We start from the raw sequence: 22,536 nt of genomic DNA on the forward strand, positions 1-22,536 counted from the left end.
AGTGTCTAGTTGTTCATAGGTTTTATATGGAGGTAAAAGGAGGAACAAAGACTAAACGTGTTGTGTCAGTACTTAGTAGCCAATATCCACCCCTGTCCAGAAGGCTGTGATCTCCTCTTTCACTAGGTAGCTGTTTCTTGCAGAAATCCAGGTGGGTGGGTTTATTTACATTACTGATTGAAAAGGGAACTGGGAAAACTCATTCTGAGTATTCTTTTTTTAAAGGGTGTTACCAGGATATTACAAGACAATGGTAACTATTGACAGTATTTTTAGCTGGGGGCCCTTATTCACTCTGAAGGAAGGACCCATTTTTCTTTCTTTCTTTTTTATAAACCTTCCCAGAACCCTGGCATATAGACAAAACTTAAAAGTTATTTACTCACTTAATGAATAAAAATGCTGGATAAATAGAGGAAACTAAAGTTAAAAAAAAAAAAAGACCCTCAGAAAAATAACATACCTTTGCTGACATCCAACGGCCTATTGCTGAGAGTTGGGATAAAATTACATCTCTGTAGTTTTCTCTAAGTGATCCGTCCTCAAGAAAGCCTCCATGATGAAGCAAGCCATCTGCCTCAGAGAACTCCCTGCTCAGTAAACTGGAATATAAAATCTGTAATGACTAGAGCTTTGTCAGCAAAGCATTTGTTGTATTTCTTTTGTGGGATGTGAAAAATACTCATGTCGGTCTCATAAATTTCCTGAGCAATCACCCATTGTTCGCTCAGCCTTTTAGATGTCAGGGAAGCCTTTGGTTGACTGATTCTCAAATGAATAATTCGAACAAGAAGGCTCACATCTACTGTGCTGTGCTCTTGCTTATGATTAGAAATTGGAAGGTTAACACTTGATTAATGGCTGTTGTAGCAGTGCTCAGGACTAGAACACTCACACATCCTTGGTCTCATCCTTTACCCATCATCCATAGAGGTTTCTCAACAGATCCTGTCCTAAACCATTAAAACTAACAATGGACTAGTGGGGCTACCATCATGGATTTATTCATTATTGCTCACTCAGGAAAATAAAAGGCATCTCATTTTTGTTTGTTTGTTTGTTTGTTTGACTTTGTATTTTATTTATCTTGGGAAAGGGAATTCAGAGTTTGCTGAACAGAGTACATTTTTAAAAATGCAGTGTTACAGTGGATGTCTGTACAATGTGGTTTTGCTTTCTGTATTTTTAAGGAAATAATGTGTACAAGTGTGCACATAAGGAGGATAAGTTTAAAAGATCAAAGATAGTACTTAACATGTAATCTTTTTTGTTTGTTTGTTTGTTTGGGTTTTTTGTTTGTTTGTTTGTTGATTTTTTTCAAGACAGGGTTTCTCTGTATAGCCCTGGCTGTCCTGTAACTCACTTTGTAGACCAGACTGGCCTTGAACTCAGAAATCCACCTGCCTCTGCCTCCCAAGTGCTGGGATTAAAGGCATGTGCCACCACCGCCCAGCAAAATATAATCTTTAAGTTAGAAAATTATGTCTGTAGAAAAAGAAGTTGAGATATCTGGAAAAAGTTAGATGTTACGACATTACTGACATGTGTATCCAAAGAAGAACAAAAGCATAATTCATCTCACATAAATCAGCGTTAGGGTTAACCAATAAAACAACAACCTGGGATGATTTCTCTATAATTATGAAGAAAAATAAGTAAGATATGCCAAATGGTTATAGATGATATAGTATCCTCAAGTTTGCTAAACCCTTAAGTCTGTAATATCTTAGTAGGTGAAAACATGTGCCGTACAAGTCAGATCTGGATTACCAGCCTTTGCACAAAGGTCATGTTTGTAATCTCATATATTCCTATAGGGAGCTAGTGGCTGAGACAGGATAGCCTCTGAATCCTCTTGGGCCAGCTACCCTGGTGTGCACAGAAGCGAAGGAGCCTTGTCTCAAACAAAGTAGAAAATTAAGAAATGGCACCTGAAAGCTATTCTCTCATCTCTGTGCATAGGGCATGTCACATGTGTGAGGATGGACTCCTGAAGGCAATTCTATGACCCCCATGTGTAGCTCTTGTAACACACATGCCCGAACCCACTCATGGAAGCAAGTACACATTCATACAATGGGCATAGATTTCAAGTTCTTTTCATTTTCTTTCATGTGGCAGTGTGGAGATGATGAACAAGGAGTTGTTGCATGTCAGGGGTTTCCCAGTTGCTGAAAGGAGGAAGTCAGTTTCATGTAGTACCATGGAGTCCAAGTCCAAGTTTGTGTACAACTGTAACTATCATTATTACCAACTTCTTTGGCTCTTACTACATCTTGGTTGGGCTACTGATTTTCCCCAGTAAACTCCAACACATTTATATTCCAATAATCATCCAGTTAGCTGTACATGTGTGTCTGAGTTATTTTTGTGTTGATTAAATATAACATAAACGATGCTGAACAACTTATTTATTATTCAGTTTGTACTTATAGCATATATCTTGTAGGTAGTGAGAACTAACATGTTCACCGACTCTCAGAGAAGCAAAGCAGGTCTACATCTAGAAAGGAAGCTTTCTCTTTTAAAGAAAATAAATTCTATTTGCTGTAGGTTTTCATACAGCTTATTCCTTCTTGATTCTATGTACTCTTAAAATTGAATACAAATCGCCAAATTCTTTATCTTAGGGTTAATTCTAGTGAGTTTAAGTTGAGCTAAAGACAAAGGAAAATCACAGATGCAGGGCAGGGTAAAGAAATATAAAAAAGAGTTTCAAAGGGTGCCATCGGGAATGTGCCTATGTTGTTTATAGGTGGGAGTGAAAGGGGGAGTAAGAGAAAAAGGGAAGGAGAGACAGTACATTGTGTCTCTGTTTATCCAGATAATAACTACATGAATATATCAGCTTGTATTGTCACAAACCTTCCAGAGAAGAGTTAAAACTTTCTGGCTTGAAATACTATACTTACTCTAACTTTGAACTTTCATAGTTGTAGAGATAAAATGAATTGTGAATGAATTTTGCAGTTACTAAATGCCAATTAAGAAATGCCTGAATGTTAACAAATGAGTAGAATTTCAAGAAGACTGGGTTCGTTAACTAAGTATTAGAACTGTAGTACATGTTAATTAGTCAGGACGCAAGAAGGTATACAGACTTGTGTAGTGTTGACACTGATCAAAGTGCTTTTGACTCCTACAGATTGATTCTGGGTCTACCATATTCACATTAAAACATGATGCAAGTCACTCAAGACATTTTAGCTCCAGTTTAAATTTCTGTTATTGCTGTTATGATATCCACAAAATGGTATCAATGTGAGAATAGCTGTAGTATTGAGTGTGAAGTAAAACTCTATATCTATCATCTATCTATCTATCTATCTATCTATCTATCTATCTATCTATCTATCTATCTATCTATCTATCTACCTACCTACCTACCTACCTATCATCTATCTAATAGAGTTTGGCATATAGTAAGTATGCAATAAATATTTACTGCCACAGTTATAGGCCATCTAAACCTTCTGCCTACTGTTACCTGATATGTAATGCCCAGCAGTGAAAACAACATTATTTTCTTGTTTCATTAAACATCATCAACATACAATGTGAGGTGGCTTGAATGAGAAAGCCCTTCATTGGATCGTATATTTGAATAGTCGGTTCCCTGTTGGTAGAACTGTTTGTGAAGGATTAGGAAGTACAGCCTTGGAGATGTGTCACTGGGGTTGGACTTTGATGTTTCAAAAGGCCAGGGAATTCTTAGTTAGTTTTGGTTCTCTCTGCTTCATGCTGTGCTTTGCGGATTATGATGCTGCTGCCGCCACATACCTGCCTGTCTGTCTGCTGCTCTGGTTTCCATGGATTCTCTAACCCTCTGACATCATGACCCCCAAATTCAATGTCTTCTTTTATAAATTGCTTCATTGATCATGATGTTTTATCAAAATTACATTTAAAAAATCTAATACATGGTATGATTTCTTTTACTACCTCCTCAAATCTTAAAAATTACGTTATGAATCACAAAACTAAAAGTCTACTCACATTGTCACTCTATTGATCCTGCCAATCCATGAGCATGAGAGATCTTTCCATCTTCTGAGATCTTCTTTGATTTCTTTCTTCAGAGACTTGAAGTTCTTATCATACAGATATGTCACTTCCTTAGTTAGAGTCACACCAAGGTATTTTATATTCTTTATGACTATTGTGAAGGGTGTTATTTCCCTAATTTCTTTCTCAGCCTGCTTATCCTTTGTGTAGAGAAAGGCCTTTGATTTGTTGGAATTAATTTAATATCCAGCTACTGCACTGAAACTATTTATCAGGTTTAGGAGTTCTCTGGTGGAATTTTTAGGGTCACTTATATATACTATTATATCATCTGCAAATAGTGATATTTTGACTCCTTCCTTTCCAATTTGTATCCCCTTGACCTCCTTTTGTTGTCTAATTGCTCTGGCTAGGACTTCAAGTACTATATTGAATAGGTAGGGAGAAAGTGGGCAGCCTTGTCTAGTCCCTGATTTTAGTGGGATTGCTTCCAGCTTCTCTCCATTTACTTTGATGTTGGCTACTGGTTTGTTGTATATTGCTTTTATTATGATTAGGTATGGGCCTTGAATTCCTGATCTTTCCAAGACATTTATCATGAATGGGTGCTGGATTTAGTCAGCCATATTTGGGAAGAGAGGCCCCTTGGTCTTGCAAACTTTATATGCCCCAGTACAGGGGAAACACCTGGCTAAGAAGTGGGAGAGGGTGGGTAGGGAATCAGGGGGGTATAGGGGACTTTAGGGATAGCATTATAAATGTTAATGAAGTTTAATACCTAATAAAAATTGGAAAAATATAAAAATCAAATAAAATAAAAAATAAAAGCATTTTTTTTCTTCAGAAGGAAGAGAAAGAGCAAATGAAGAAAGCGAGAAGAGGAAGAAAAATTTAAGGTTGGGAGGGTGTGGAAGACATTGAGGGAGGGCAAAGAATATGATTAAAATTTATTTCTTGAAAAAAAATAAATTTAAAAAGCAGATTAGCTTCTTTAAATTTCATGACATTCCTTATAAAATGTACCTGTCTTACAAAGTCTGTGTTCTTCCTTCACACTCCTCCTTGTCAGCATAGATGTGCTGGTAGTGTTCTAGTGACACACCAAAGAAGCTAAAGAAACTTGAGTAATAGGAAGAAAACCTTTGTCATGGGCTCTCCCCAAATCATGAAGGCCTCCTTCTACATCTCAGACAAGCAAGAATATACCAAAAGAAAAAATACCTCTTCTACATTATTTGTCAAAATTACAAATGCCTGTTACCTCTTTACCATTTTTTTAAAAAAAATTATATGTGTCTGATCTACCAAGGATACATATGTTACATCTTTTATTTATGTAGATTTATTATTAATTAGAAAAATAAAAGATTATTTCCATAATCAAAATAATTGAAGAAATTAGAAGTTACATAATGAAGTGTTCATGGAGTTGAAGGGGTCTGCAGCCCTATAGGAGAAACAACAATATGAACTAACCAGTACCCCTAGAGGTCGTGTCTCTAGCTGCATATACAGCAGAAGTTTGCCTTGTCAGCCATCAGTGGGAGAAGAGGCCCCTTGCTCTTGCAAAGATTGTAGGTTCCAGTATAGGGAAATGCCATGGCCTGGAATTGGGAGTGGGTGGGTTGGGAGCAGGTGGAGGGGAGAGAGTATAGGGGATTTTCAGAGAGGAAACTAGGAAAGGGGATAACATTTGAAATGTAAATGAAGAAAACATCTAATAAATAAATGAAAAGGACAACAATGTACAAAGAGGTATGGTCAATTGTAGAATAAAAATTGTTGTTTCTGTTCCAAATCTGAAAACTCTCCTTTTCATACTATAATTCTGCTTTATACTATTAGAGTATTTATTAATTTCGGCTAAGACACTGCTAATTGCTATGCAAACCTTGTCAATATATTATCATGTGGATAAACCCTCTTTCCTCTTCAGGGTAAAATCCTTGGCTTTCTATATTTCTACAAAATTTTGTTTACTCTGCTCTAATTGAGCCTTATCCTCAGGGCAACTGTCTCTGTATGGCAACCAATGTGTTTCATTCAAGAAGTTTGGTTGTTTGGTTTTTTCCTATTTTTTTTTTTCTTGTTAGAAACAAAAAAAAACCTTCCCAACACTAAAACAAGGCCAGTATAAATTTTGTATTCATTTCCTGGCATGAATCTTCTGGGATTTAACTGAAAAGCTGAAGTTGACCAAGTGGAACAGAATTCTAGATGGCTAAGGTAACTTGTCTTTGGAATGCCTTATCGGCTAGCTCCTGCAATCTCATCACCTAGACACCACCCTGCCTTGATACAACCAGGATGTCCTACTATGGTATTGTGCCTTCTTTTTGAACCTGTCAATTTTATAACTATATTCATTTTGCTTTAGGAAGTAGGATATACTTGACTCAGAAATTCAGCCTTAAAAGTTTAGGATATTGAGTGGAAAATTAATGTAATATTGAAAGTTACAACTATACCATGGAAACAATAGAGATTGTTCTCTTGACATTTATAGGATCTGAGATTTACAAGCAGTCACTAACTGAGCCACAGGCTCCGGGACAGAACTCCTCCTCGCTCTGTTTGGGTTTTAGTGGGTTCAGTGTTCTTGGTCACTACATCACTCCAGTCTCCTATTGGTCTTCACCTCATTTCTTCTGCTGCCTTGCCATTGGGTGCTTCCCCTTGGTGTTCACTTCATTGTTCTGATGTTGTCTTGCCAATGTGTGTCTTCATGATGGACACTATCATGCAATTTATAACTCACTGGATAATCTGGTGTGATCCTGCTAAACATCCTTTACATAAATCCATTAGTGAGGACTCTTTTTCAGAAAGAGGTCACATTTACAGGGTTTAAAAGTTCAGAGATGTATCTTCACTAAGTTCTTTCCTCTAAGGAAATTTACATTAGACATTAAACATTTGGGGTTGTAGGTATAAACCTGTGGCAGAAAAATTTCCTATCATACACAAGAGTCAACACCACACACAAAAAATATTACTGGTTTTTAAACTGTCACTTCCTTACTACTTATTAAGAAATTGATTTATGCCAAAGAATATATAAACAGTTCAATCTTTTCCATCCTAAGATTACAACTTGTAAGTATCAGTCTACATCACTGGCACACAACATTAATGTCTCCAGAAGAAAGGAGTGGCATATTAATTAATAATAATTTGCACATCTGATTTATAGCTGTTTTTACTTCCTGATCTATACACAAATGTGCAATGGTGCAGAAAACACAAAATCAGCTATCTACAAAATGAATCGTGATTGTTACTAAAGCTCTTATTGTCTTGACTTCTCTGGGAAGATGAAATGTACCTATAAACTAAATGTACTTAAATCCTTCTACCTTTAGTCTCTGTTGTCAGAGTACTTTATTTTGGCTATGGGAAAACAAACTAAGGCAAGGTGTAAGCTGATGTTTCTGAACTAGGTGTTTGCAACTTTATTCCAACAAGATAGTCAAATAGATGGATTAAGGAAAAATATCTAGATAAGGTGGATAGAATTGTAAGAAACATACTGTACTTCTGAATACTGTTAATATTTCTGATAAACAATGACCTCAAATATCTTATAATCTTATAAAACATATGAATGATTCATAAAACTGTTCTATGTAATTCAATAACTATTATGTTCCAAGATTAACAGTGATAGAAATACTGAGTAATAGGTTCTATTCTATTATTGTCTTTAATTGTCACCCTTATAACTTGTATGTGCATTGTGTTTTACATTTGTACATTTGTATAGTAAAATATTGATAATTCAAGCATACCCATAAAGCATTCACATCTCAGAAACAAAAGTTGTTAGATAAATAAATAATCCAAAAGAATGTACTATCTCCTTTACTTAAATGTTTAAAAATTCTTTACACAAAGCTCACTTACATGAATTATGTTCCCATATAAAGCACCATTCAAATAATTAAACATGTGGGCATAAATAGTCTTAAGAACATAGAAGGATTCATACCATGTAGGTGACAGAGATAAAGGAAATTGTGCATTGAAGAAAACAAATTGAACAAATCTGGGGCCAGAAAAGCATGCATTCAAGTAGAACTCTCCAAAATATATGCAATCAGAAGTTTAAAAGGGCGAGTTTTTAAAGGGGCATAAGTCTTTCCTTTGAAAAATTCTAGAATTATAATAAGTAATTTAAATAAAATGAATACACTGTAGGGCATAATTCTTCACAGTGGTAACTACGGTTAATTAAATAATCGCATGATAGTTTTAATTTCCATGACTCAGACTTCAGAACAGACACCACGAAGAGGAGAAATGGCAAATGACAGAAATGATTCATTATGTCAGTTAAGATTTTGGTTTGTTTATTTGTTTGTTTGTTTGTTTTTGCAAATTACCAAAAGCTCATGTCCTTTGAGAAAAGGGAATCACAACTGGGAGAAAAAAAATCCATCAGAATTGCCGACAAATAAATCTGTGTCATTTTCTTGATTAATGATTGATGTAGAAAGGCCCAGGTCACCGTGTTCAGAGCTGTTAATGGGTTGTATAAGAAATCGTATTGAGTAAGACATAGGGATTAAGGCAGTTCCTCCACTCACTTGTCTCTGCATTAGTTCCTATATCAAGGTGTGTCTATCTTGTGTTCCTTCCTTAGCTGCCCTCAGTGGACTGTGATCAGGGCACGTAAGCCAAACAAAATGCTTAAACACAGACTTGTTTTTGGTTATGGTCTTTATCATGTCAAGGGGAAGCAAAGTAATGCACTCACAGTGCTTTGAAAACAATGCCAATATTCTAGCAATGATTCTCTCATTAAACTCCCCCGAACCAATATAGACTATTGATGTTGTTTTTCATTGCCTCCTGGAAGTCGGAGGTAATTCTCTATTGCTGAAGACCCACAAACTTTTGATATAGGACTCTATAAAGAAGAGCTGGGTCCTTACTCCCAATCCTCCTTGCCGAGGACTCGCTTTCATAGTATTGAAAGGTGCTATGCAGCTTCCAAGGAAAGAACACAAGCAATAGTCTTCCTCATCAGTGATGCCTGGGTACTAATACCAGCACAGCAAGAGGTCCCTAACAGTTCAATAATGGCCTCTGCATCTTCACAGATAACTTACAGCCTCTGATATATCAGAGAAGTTTTATCTGGTACTGTAAACTTAACCAATCACCCTGATTATTCAGGCTATGGAACACACCATAGAACATTCTATTCTCAATTTCCATAACCAATTCTCAATGTGGTATAGATTTATCACCACATATATGTGTAGTACTAAAACCTCATTAAAGCTTCTTTCTACAGCATACAGAGACCATTACGAAAATGAACAACAGGTCATACTGTTGAGAACACCCCTGTTAGGTACCCAGACTTAAGTGACACATCTACAACCCAAATCTCTATGTGATGGGCTGTATACGCTTGGGCCAGAGAGTGGCTATGTTAGGAAGTATGGCTTTGTTGGAGTAGGTGTGTCACTGTGGGTATGGGCTTTAATACTTTGATCCTAGCTGCCTAGAAGTCAGTCTTCTACTAGCAGCCTTCAGATGACAATGTAAAACCCTCAGCTCTGCCTGAACCATGCCTGCCTAGATGTTTCCATGCTACCAGCTTGTTGATAATGTACTGAAGCTCTGAACCTTTAAGCCAGCCCCAATTAAATGTTGTCCTTTATAAGACTTGCCTTTGTCATGGTATCTGTTGACAGCAGTAAAACCTTAAGTAAGATAACCTATAACTAAGGTTGAGGGAATGTCCCATAAGAAGGAGTAGAAAGTACAACAGGACCAGAAAGACTTTTGCAAAATCAGGTCTTCTAAATATGGCAGGAAAGCTACACCCATGAATTCTCAACACTATGCATGTCAAACAAGACCTGAAAAATGACAACAGCAGTTGGAATACCAAAGAAGATAAGGAAACTTCATGGAATTGCAAGAATTAATGACTGCCAAAAGGAAGAATTTGCTTTCTTCAGGGATAAGTGTGCCCCATATTAATTGGATTATCCAATACAAAGTTGTCAATCCTAAAATATACAAGCAACAGTAAACTTACTTGGAAAACCTTTCTCTCTCTCTCTCTCTCTCTCTCTCTCTCTCTCTCTCTCTCTCTCTCTTTCTCAGATTCACAGCAACCCCATAAATCTGAGAGAGAACAGGGAGAAAGGGGAAGGTTAGAGTTAGAAGATGGAGGGAGAAATTATGTAATAATGCTTTAAATAAAATAAGTTTTTTTTTTTTAACTAAAGAGCTATCCCATTTAATAATGACCATTATGGTGTGGTAGAGCTGAACTTCTGACCCCAGATTACATTGTTTTTAAAGATTTATATATTTAAATATTTAAATAAAATACAAAAATATATTTGAAAATAGTTAGACACAGTTCAGCATGTCTTCAATCCCAGCACTTAATAGGCTGGTGTAGCCCAGATTTGGCTTTAAGGCAAAGTCATGTTTCATAAAAATAATAGGCAAAGTTTCTATGGAAGTCCTCCTCACTAATATATTTTCCTTAATCATTACAACACAAAGGTAATTATTAAATACATACTATGAGATCTAGAGTAACTAAGGAATAAAAAATATTTCAAACTTCTCAAGGGTTACAATTTTCAACCTTCTTTAACTAGTTCTTAAAATTTCTTTTTAAGAACTTGTATTCAAGGATCAACTGGTTTATTCACTAGACCTTGGGCTTCCCCTGTTTCTCCTTGACGGCACAGTCCTAGACATCTTTTTTTATGTTTTACCAGGGGGATGAATTTGACCCAGACTTTTAGTAAAAACTTTACTGCTTTCATCATGAATAAAATTCTTCTACCAATCTCATATCAAAGTCACATTTCAAATTACAAATGCACAAAGCAGAAAATTTACAAAGTGTGGTGTTTCTTTTACTCTTTGCAAAAGATGTATCTTTTTTTTCTATTTAAGAGAGATGTATTTGGAAGCCTGGACTATTCAAGAGAGCAGCATGTTACATTCCTTAATATTTGTCCCTGTCCTCTGTATGGTGCTTATTCTTAATGTCATTCAGTACATAATTTTATATAATCAGTTTGGCAAAATATGATAAACATTTATCTTTTAGCACGCAACTTCCTCCCAATTAAGCGCTAGTCTGCAAGTGAAGAAACTGACCCAGTTAGTGTTTGATTAATTGTTACCAAATGGACAAAATAAATCTTAAAATGAAACTAAATCAAATAATAATGTGCTTTCTTTATTGATTTTATTCACATTTTTTAAGATAAGAGAGCCGGGCGGTGGTGGCACACGCCTTTAATCCCAGCACTTAGGAGGCAGAGGCAGGCTGATTTCTGAGTTCGAGGCTAGCCTGGTCTACAGAGTGAGTTCTAGGACAGCCAAAGTACATAGAGAAACCCTGCCTTGAAAAACCAAAAAAAATAAAAGGTAAGAGAATTGGAATACACTAAGTTGAGCTTGACAGGGCCTTTGAATTTTTAAGAAAATAGCACTGTATATAATATAATATAATATAATATAATATAATATAATATAATATATAACATAATATAATATAATAAAATATAATAAATAAGAAATTAGATTCTGTATTCCTCTTCCACAAAGAATGTAAAAATTGGGCATATGTCTTAATGTCAGGGAGGCATAATAAGAATACAAAAAAGAAGCAAATAAATTACTGATATTGATGTGAAAATTTGCAGTGATTTCCTGTGTAAACAAAAGTTATAAGATCATAATAACCATGAGTTGCCTTCCTTCGAATCTGTTTGCCACAGCTTCCGTATATGCCTTTCCAGTGGTCTGCACTGATCTCACAATCTACAACAGCACTTTCTATTGCATAACTGAAAATCCATTTTGAATATGAAATTTAAGGATAGATAAGTACGGAATCCTCTCCTTCTTGCTTTCTCTACCATGAAATGACTTATTTTTATTGAGCCTCCAGAGTCTCGATTTTTTACTTCAGGTAAAAAAAAAAAAAAAACATTTTCCATAATTATTCCTATAATTCTTTTCCAAAAATACCAAGTAGAACTTTGTTAAGCAACACCTATAGTGCACTACATTTCAAAATAATAACATGTCCACCCCATGGTGCTGCTCATTCATTTTTATTCATGTATGTTGACTCTTCTTGATGCTACCAAAGTGAATTGATTTTTTTTCTTATTTAAAATGTTTGCATGTCATAAACTCAAAACTTTTATATTATATGCATGAAGAGATACTTTTGATGGGAGCATGCAGAGCTAACATGTAATTTATACTGAACTCACTGAGTTTCAGATTCACTCTGGGAGTTATAAAGGTTCATTTCTCCACAGGCTAAAAGACCCGTTTCTAAAAGCATTCAAGTTAAATTTACCCCTGAAAAATGCAATATGACAGGATTCATTCTTGATGAGATTAATGGCAGATACCAAGAGATAAGTATAATATACTTGGCCTCCGGTGTTTTTGAAAAGCTGAAGTTTGGTATGCTGATATGATAAAAGCTGATTTCACCATTATTTAAAGGATCCCATTTCTAATGAGATGAACTTATAGAGACTGGATTTACTCTTAAATTTAGTTTAAAATAAGTATATATTTAACAGTTTTGTGACACTGGCTACTGAGCCATTCAGGTCTATGACTTCTGAGAGAGAAGAAATCACATGAGCATTTTAATTCCCCATCTTCGTCCTGGAGTTTCCAGAATGCAACAAATGGGAAAGAAACCAGAAAGTACATAGACATTTTGCTGAACAGAGTCTAGCCACAGAGCAGCCAGGGGTGTGGGAAAGCACAAAGATGGGAAGTGTACTGCAGGGTTCTTTGGGCTCTACCTTTGGACCTCATTTGAATTGTTTTCAGCCACTATGTGAGGGAGCTTCACAAGGCTAGGACATAAACCACACAACAGGAATAGAAGTGAAATTCTTAGTCTTCTCAGAATCTAAGGCACAGGGGTCTCCATAACCTGATGTGAATCAAGAAGTCATAGGGATTTAGCTTCATGAGATTAGACACTAACCATTCAAGACACTAAGGTAAGGAATAGATGGGCTTGTTTTTCCAAGTAGTTGCATCCTAGAGCCAAATTTAAGGATATTAAAATCAATATCAAAATCTCAAACATCCAACACTGCCCACCTACACACACACTCATGATTAGGAATCTCACACAATTGGCAAGCCTTAACAAAAGTAATCCATCATGAGGATGAGTGAATAAAAAGAGATTTTGAAAAAGTACAGAAAAAATAATTTGGGAAGAACACTAAAAGCATAAAGTATACTCCACACATTGAAGAATGCTCAAGATCCAGCGTTTTAATGAAAATATGACACTTGTGGAAATGTAAAGAACAAAAATGCCCTTTGCAGATGCAATGTACAGTATGTTGAACACTGACAAGGTTAGGTAGGATACCCAGTCCATAAAGTAATGAAACAACATAAACTCTCTCTGGCTTTAAACGCAATAGGAAAACTGCCCCAGATAACACAGATATCAACACACTAAAACCAAAAAGCAGACAGATAGAAGGTGAATAGTGAACCTGAGAGCACTGTAATATTCACAAAACCCAAGAAATAACTTGAAACAGGGAAAAAATACTATTTGAGGAAAATTGATAATGTTGATAATTTCCCCCACATTTAACCAAACCCCTTTGCATGCATATTGTACACCTAGATTACATACACAATCAATAAAAGTGAGAAAAATCTTCTAAGCTAAAAAAAAAAATCCCACACGTTATGTATAAAGATACATTAATGATTGAATGCCGTTTTTTCCTTGGGTCTAGGTTAGTTTAGAAAGTAACAGGCTAATATTCTTTATTTCTTACCAATAAGGAATCCTCTATGTATTAAAATACACGTATTTATAAGGTAGGAAAACAGAAAAAGATTATGTGGTAGGAGCATTATGTCAACACTGACATACAATCATATTTATTGTTAGTAGTAGTATTAATGTCAAAATACATTTTAGAATAAGGATATTATCATTTTAATGATAATGTAGGATGGTTTAGATATGGAAAATTGGGTAATTCAACAGAAAGAAACTATAATCCTAAACAATTAAGCATCTGAGGCTTTCATAGTTTCAAAATACATGGACTAGAACTTGATAGAACTGAAAGGGAAAAATGCTTGAAAAAATGCTTGAATTTACTAGTATAACTGCTTAATAAAGCAAAATGCCCGAGTCTTTTACTTTGCTTTTTGTTTTATGTTCCCCATAGTTATCTCTATGCATACCCCATAGGATAAAATACTATTTCTTTATGTTTAAGCTCGAGCACTCATCCAAAAATAAATTACAATAAAATCTATGGTTTATGCTACTTAATAAGAATGTTTAGGACTAACGTCTTATGTCACTATATTATATTTTATTTTTTGGTAAACTGGCAGGTTTTAATTTCCCAGAAACATCTGATTTTTCATGTGGGAAGTGCCTCTTGACACAATCTGGCTGTATTTGACCATTTATGTCTCTCTACACTAGAAGCCAAGTCTTTATTATAATTTCCATCTAGTATACTGATAAATACTGATAAAATATTAATAATCATAAACAGTAGTCATAAATATATGATAGTATGTTTATATATTATGTATATTAAGTTTAATTTAAATGTATATTTTGTTATATATATTATATATTTAAATTAAGAATAACTTTGAGTTTCCTTATTTAATTGCATCTTTCCTTTCCTTCATTTTGAGAACCAGGGTGATACCTGCCACTGGGGAAAATGAAGAAATAAATTGTTGATAGTTTCACAGACTTTGGCAAAAAAATACACTGAACAGCTTGCTGTCTGTAAACACTGAAGAGTAAGGCAGATTGAGAATGGGATCAGAATAGTTTTAACCCAAATAAGACATTTTCTATAAATCTTCAGAAGATGTGAGAAACATTTTTCTTGTTTGAATGCTTGATCCTAAACTTGTAAGAAGAATGAACCACCGAGTATTTTATAGGGTCCTGATTGGAGGAGAGAAATAATCACTTATTCCTTTGTGTGAAGAATAGAGAAAGTACATTAGATAGATAGATAGATAGATAGATAGATAGATAGATAGATAGATAGATATAGATATAGATATAGATATAGATATAGATATAGATATAGATATAGATATAGATATAGATATAGATATAGATATAGATATAGATATAGATAGATATAGATATTTTACTCATATGCAATGATCTTTTTTCCTCTTGTTCAATAATAGTATTCATCATTTGTAATGTATTTTTCCAAATAACTTTAAAAAATTCACCAGGTATAAGATGATGCACCTCTTTTGGACCTCAGAGAGTAGAGAGTAAGAAAGGAGTTACAAATAGAGTGAATGCATTATTAATGAATCACTGTACAGCTGTCCTTCAAGACTGCCTGGAAACGCCTATATGTTTAGAAGAAACTAACCTGGAAAAAAAAAAAAAGAAGATAATAGCCCTTCTTCTTGTTGTAGTCAGAGAAATGAGATCTTATGGCCTGACATTTTCTTATCCCTTGTCATTTCTCCTTAGGTAAATGGTGCTCTTGGAAAACAAGTGGAGTTCTCTTACCCAGGATATTATAATCAATATGTGATTATGTTTAAGATAGTGAGTTTATATTTTAGTCTTTTACATGAACTGTTGTATTTTATTCATGGCAATTACTTCCAGTAATCAAGGAACTTAATAATATTATGTATTTTCTATATCTGAGATAAAAATCACTTAAACTTATCTATTTAAAAAAATCATTAGTCTACTACAAATCTACAATACACAAAATTATAACTTTATCATACACACATATTTTAATTAAAGTTGATACGGCTCCAAGGTTATTATCTCAACTCATGTACATAAATAGATTGTAAGATATGCATGCTGTTCTTTCTCGAAGAGACAATTGGGAAACTGATTACAGAAAAAAATATGCCGGGCATTGTGGCACATGCCTTTAATCCCAGCACTCAGGAGGCAGAGGCAGGCGTATTTCTGAGTTCGAGGCAAGCCTGGTCTACAGAGTGAGTTCCAGGACAGCCAGGGCTATACAGAGAAACACTGTCTTCAAAAACAAAAACAAAAACAAAACAAAAAATTATATATGGTATGGGAGAAAAAAAAACAATAACCCTGTTTCATGGAATACCCATTAGAAATAGACCTAAATGTAATGGTCCTGGGCTATGTGAAACATCTTAAATATTCAATTAAATGGTAAAAACTAAAATATTTATGAGTATTCAAAAATATTGATACTATTTACATTAGCAGTACATCATTGAAGTGATAATAGGAAAGATGAGGACAATAATTGAGAAGAACATATATCAGATACATAATTAAATCCCTTTAAGATAGCATTTGAAATGTAAAGGAAGAAAATATTTAATTTTTAAAAAGCCAGAAAAAAAACAAAGAAAACCAACAACAACAAAACAAACAAACAAAAAAAAGTGAGAGATGTGAATTGAAATTTGGAAGTTTTAAATATGTAACTGTCTAGCTTAGTATAATGTAAAATTTTAAAAATATCATTTTCTGTACCTCTCTATTAATCATTTGTGATATGAAAGTTTCATCTGATATTTAAAAGATATGAATATTTGGCTATTATTTGAGTAATACTCTTCTGCTTGTAGTGACTAATTATTAATAAATAGAATAGTAATAAATATTAAGAAAATGGAATATGGGGATTAATTGCAAACACACATTTAGGATACAGATATAATTTGGTCTTTAGTCATAAAAGTTGTAACTTTATTGATTTAACAACTTCCCAAGATAATTTTGATGACTACTCAGATATCCAGAGAGATATTTATCAGAAAATTTGGTAATATATTTAAGATCTAAAAATCATGCTCAGAATGTGCCTTTAAGTTCAAATTGGCATGTATATAAAGTTTAAAATCTATATAATATATATTGTATTTAAATGTATGTTAACTAAAAAATATACATTGTGTTAATCTACAAAATAAATCTCAATAATTTTAAAAGGTTGTTATAAAAGAATATGTTTTATATATGCAAAGATAAAAGTATAAATAATAAAAAAACAGAGAAACTCCAAACTATGAAACGCTAAATAAACCAAGGAACAATGAAATACAATACAAATTAGAATAAGTTTGAAAAAACTCACTCTGAGGCCAGTAAATATTAACAAATTAAAAATAGAGAGAGAATACAAGAGCATTGTTGGCTAGTACAACCATCAAATATGAAACAAAAAATTAAATAAATAAAAACGAATCAAAAGCAACCATACAATAAAGGGATAATAACTATACATAACTTCATAGGAGAAATTCAGATTTAGATTCCCTTCAAAAATGAATTTAATTAGTCATACTAGAAATAAAAATATGTAATTTTAAGATGGAAAACCTATTTTAAAAGCATTCTAAAAATGTGATTCTAAAATTGCCTGAAAGCTCAGAAATGTGTAGCCTTTCCTACATGCCAGATAAATGACATATTTAAGAATCCAGGACCAATTTCATGGCAAATACTGAAACTTTCCCCAAGATGAGAAATTAGCCAAAAATGCTTGCATCTGGCACTTTGATTCGCACTTCGCTGCTTTTACTGAGTATTTCAATAACGCAAGAGGCCTCAGAATCTATAAGGCTAAGTGTTTCCTTGTGGTTTTCTTTTGCTTAAGTGGGAAATTCCATAGCATCTACAGAGTTGACAGAATAGGTGAATTAAACAGGTATAAGATATACAGTTAATGTTATGAAATTTATGCTTTCACACTAAACATTCAAAATAAATTTGATACACAATCCCACTTAAAACATTTTCCAAAACGCATTTGACAGGAATAAGTCTAATAAAAGCATTTACTAACTTTCTAATATTTAAAAAATAAGGGAAGAGATGTGAAAGAAAGATCATACATTATGTATCAGTTGATTCTTTAAATTCAGAAATAAATACTTTAAATATATAGCTTATTATATACCAGTAAGTAATATATACATATAAGGAATGATAAATAGATATATCAATCGGTATATAGTTCTTTACAAAATATGTAAGTCTAATGTAATTAAATTCAAATCATGCAGATCTCATTATGAATGTATATTACACCTGGCACTACAGCTCCTTATTCAACAAAGTAAAATGTCACTGGGTTAACTATAAATATCTGGTGGAAAAATTGTTAATGAGACTGTTCACTTATTCAAGGCATGTTAATCATTTTGATCAGGTAACAGTAAATATTTTTCAAATGATATTATATTTCCAGTCCCTAGGTAGGTTATACATATCTTTATATAAATACTGAATAATTATTGAGCATAAGCGAAATGCTGTTCATAATTTTTGGTTCTCTTCTAAGAGAATAGGAGGTTCATCTGTCAATCATAAAGCAAGCAATTGTCATGTAGTCTCAAACACAAAATCAGTGCTTGAGGTTGTGACTAACATTATGCAAAATTTTTTAAGAATTTTCTTAATGTTAATTATGTAACTGTTATGCAGTACTTAAAATTTTCCTTTCTTTAAACAGAATATGGTAAGGAAATTGTATACAGAATATGCCCTATGAACAAAATCTATTTTCAATAAAAGAAAATATAAAATGGCATCTTATCACAAGAAAAATAGATGTTAGACAATTTTATGGTTTTAATACTATAAATATTTATATAAGTGTATTTCCTTAAGCAATTCCATGATAATTGTTAATGATTAATGTTGATATAACTTGTGTATCTATCTGAATTGAGAGATACTTAGGATATTGGTGAAGCATACCTCTACTGTGTCTAGGAGGGTATTTCTAGACAAGATAAAGAAGACAAAGCCTAACTGTAGGCAGAAATGTTCCATCAATGGCGAGCCACGTAGAATGAAAGAGACAGGGAGACACAGTGGAGCAGATATTTGCTTCCTGCTTCTGTGATGAAGCTGCTCCCCTGATATTCCTCTACACAGTAATGTGATCAAACCCTTGAAAATGTAATCAACCCAATATGGTTGGCTGAGGTATTTTGTTATAGGGACATAACATTTATTTTAGTGCTTAACGTCATAAAAGAAGCAATTAGTGATTTCATCTCAGAGTCTGTGGACAGACATGAAACTGTGATCTTTGCAAAAATTACAAGTTGATCCACACACCTCTATTTATATAACTCTACACACCCTAATGAAAACCAACAACGTGTGCTTTCATTTGATGTTTATGTCAACATATGCATTTTAAGATTTTCTTAAAAGTATGCCCTGTAGTAGCATAGGAGCACATATATGTGTGTGTATCTGTTTGTATGTATATGTGTGCCTCTGAGCGTCTCTGTATGTATGCATATATGTTTGTGTTTGTTGCTTTGTGTGTGCCTTTGTGTATGTGTGTTTAGACATATGAATTCTCTATCCAAATAAGCTGTAAAATACAAATTCATGAGTAAAGTTGAACTCACACTTACTCTCTTCTTCTTTCTAGTCATGGTTTTGCGACTGAGATACACCTCAGCCTTTCTCTTTGTTCTTTTGAACACATCTTAAAAGATGTTCTTCATCTGGATTAACATTTAGGGAAAGCACCAATGTGAATTTCACAATGAGGTAAACCTCCACTATTTTTCTCATTTCTTTGTAATGAAGAAAATCATTATGAAAGGACACAGTGCAATCATGTAGTTTTTCTTTCCAGCTTTGCTTGTTTTGCAATGCATTTATTCTTACTGTCAGTAGCTCGTGCATGCTAACCTGCCTTGTCTGGTTAGTGGAATAAAGATGCACTGTCAGAGATGGTGTATTCTGAATAATGGATAACTGAGAGTCCCCTGACACAGGTTTGACGGCCATAAAATATGAGCTTTGTGATTGCCCTTATATTTATACCCTGAAACTGACTGGGGGAATATTATTTTAAATGCCAAGCTAACTCTAATTGTGGCCAGTTTCAGTAGGTGATTCTCTCATTAGTGTTTGGAGCAATTACAGAGAAAATGGATTGGTGCAATTTTATTTCTGCATTGATAGAATCTATTCTTACTACTGCATTTTAGCTATTCAGATTCAAATGAGGCTTCTCATCACAAATGTTCTGTTTGTGAGGGACACTGCAAATGACTAGAGCTTCCCACCCCTAATCAAGTTCCGTTTCCAAAGAGGTCAAAGCATTTCACTGCCAGTAACTCGGCTTTAAATCAACAGGTAGAATGAACTTATCTTTTACTTTGTGACAATTACTTAACTTAGTGGCATCCTGATATATTATTTATCATTTCCCTCTGCTAATGATACAAACCCTTAGCACACCATAGAAAATCAGCATAAAATGAACTGAAGGTTTATATACATAGCTGACTTTATACAGAGACGAAGCAGAAGAGTTGGTTTCATGCAAAAAACAAAGTCATCTCTAACAAGAGATTTGGATTATGAAGGAAAAAAAACACACACAGAAGAGATTTATGGCCTTGATTGAAAATTCTTCTTTTCATCACATGTTACAATCAAAATAGCATAGCCACAAAGCTTTTTCTACAGATGTTGAAGGCAAACAAGCCACCATGATTGGACAACTAAGATTAAAAAACAAACAAACAAAAAAAACCAAAAACCAGAAGTCTCAATCAAAGGTACCATGAAGTTTTAAAATATATTATCTTATAGGGTTGCAGATCCCCCCAGCTCCCTGGGTACTTCCTCCAGCTCCTCCATTGGGGGCCCTGTGCTCCATCCAATAGCTGACTGTGAGCATCCACTTATGTGTTTGCTAGGCCCCAGCATAGTCTCACAAGAGACAGCTATATCAGGGTCCTTTCAGCAAAATCTTGCTAGTGTATGCAATGGTGTCAGCGTTTGGAGGCTGATTATGGGATGGATCCCCCGGGTATGGCAGTCTCTAGATGGTTCATCCTTTTGTCTCAGCTCCAAACTCTGTCTCTCTAACTCCCTCCATGGGTGCCTTGCTCCCAATTCCAAGAAGGGGCAAAGTATCCATGCCTTGGTCTTTGTTCTTCCCGAGCTTTATGTGTTTCGCAAATTGTATCTTATATCTTGGGTATTCTAAGTTTCTGGGCTAATATCCACTTATCAGTGAGTACATACCATGTGAGTTCTTTTGTGATTGAGTTACCTCACTCAGGATGATGTGCTCTGGATCACAGGGCCCCCAATTGATTGGGCTGGAGGAAGTACCCAGGGAGCTGGGGGGATCTGCAACCCTATAGGTGGAACAACAATATGAACTAACCAGGAACCCCTGAGAGCTCATGTCTCTAGCTGCATATGTATCAGAAGATGGCCTGGTCGGCCATAAGTGGAGAGGCCCATTGGTCTTGCAGACCTTATATGCCTCAGTACAGGGGAATGCCAGGGCCAAGAGGTGGGAGTGGGTGGGTGGGGGAGTGGGTGTGGAAGGGTGTGGGGGACTTTTGGGATACCATTGGAAATGTAAATGAAATAAATACCTAATAATATAAATAAATAAAATAAATAAATAAATATAAAAGAAAAAAAAGGTGAGAGCTTAAATGAAGAGAGGAGGGGCCAAGCAGCCACTTTTATATATATATATATAATCTTTTTTTATAAGAATTATGAAGATTAGAGAATTTCAAGGATGGTCAGGAAAAGAAAAGTTATTCAATGCAGTTTGTAAGCCCTATGCATATAACGAAAGGCTCATAGAATGAATCTTTTCATCAGAGAGCACTCTAGAGCAGAGTGCCCACAATGAATTGAGGGAGGAGGGACAGAGTGTGTACATTTGTATATGACCTTGTATGTGTGTGTGTGTGTGTGTGTGTGTGTGTGTGTGTGTAAAGTGACTTAACTAATTCATGGTACCTGCTGAAACCATAATCTATGAAGCCATGTTGATAAGAAATAAAATAACGATAATATTCCATCTTCTTCTGGTAGTAAAATAAACAAAAGCTACTCACCTAGTCTCTCGATGGAATAGTACCGCTGCTTACTGTCCACACGCACTGTTTCAGCATAAGGACTGCCAACACCATAGCCAATAATATAGCCTCTCACCACGATGTTTGGGTTGAGAGGAGGTGTCCAACTCATGATGATACAGTTTGTCTGGGGCCTCACGTGAAGAGAACTCGGCTGGTCAGGGACTTGAGACTCTAGGATTAAAAGACAGATCTCATCAGCAAGCGTCATTTCAGAGTTAACAAAATAGCAAATATTGCACACAGATGAAATTTATGGATCATTTGTTAACCAGAGTACTTCTTTCCTAGCACCTACCACACTTTCCATGTTTGTTACAGGAGTGTGTGTGTGTGTGTGTGTGTGTGTGTGTGTGTGTGTGTGTGTGTTTACCTATACGTGGATACTACTAGGGGTAGTTATTTGGTGTCTTCCTTTATAGACTTCTACCATCTTTTATATGAAAAACTTTCTCACTGTGCTTGCTCTTCACTGATTAGCCTGGCTGTGCAGAGAGCTCTGGATATCTGCCTTGCTCCCTTTACAAAGTGTACCCGAGGACCCAATTTTTCATTCATTCTGGGAATCCAAACACA

General features: G+C 34.7%; 1 protein-coding gene across 2 annotated transcripts in view; it reads right to left on the reverse strand.

The window, feature by feature from the left end:
- Window positions 1-22,536, reverse strand: part of Dcc (deleted in colorectal carcinoma) — a 1,097,616-nt gene that overhangs the window by 144,673 nt on the left and 930,407 nt on the right. For both annotated transcript variants that reach the window (XM_006525588.4, NM_007831.3), the window contains exon 15: window positions 21,940-22,134. In XM_006525588.4, coding sequence (XP_006525651.1) covers window positions 21,940-22,134 — 195 coding nt within the window. The remainder of the gene's footprint in view (window positions 1-21,939; window positions 22,135-22,536) is intronic.

The sequence above is a fragment of the Mus musculus genome, chromosome 18 (genome assembly GCF_000001635.26).
Source record: "Mus musculus strain C57BL/6J chromosome 18, GRCm38.p6 C57BL/6J".
NCBI classification, from domain to species: Eukaryota; Metazoa; Chordata; class Mammalia; order Rodentia; family Muridae; genus Mus; species Mus musculus.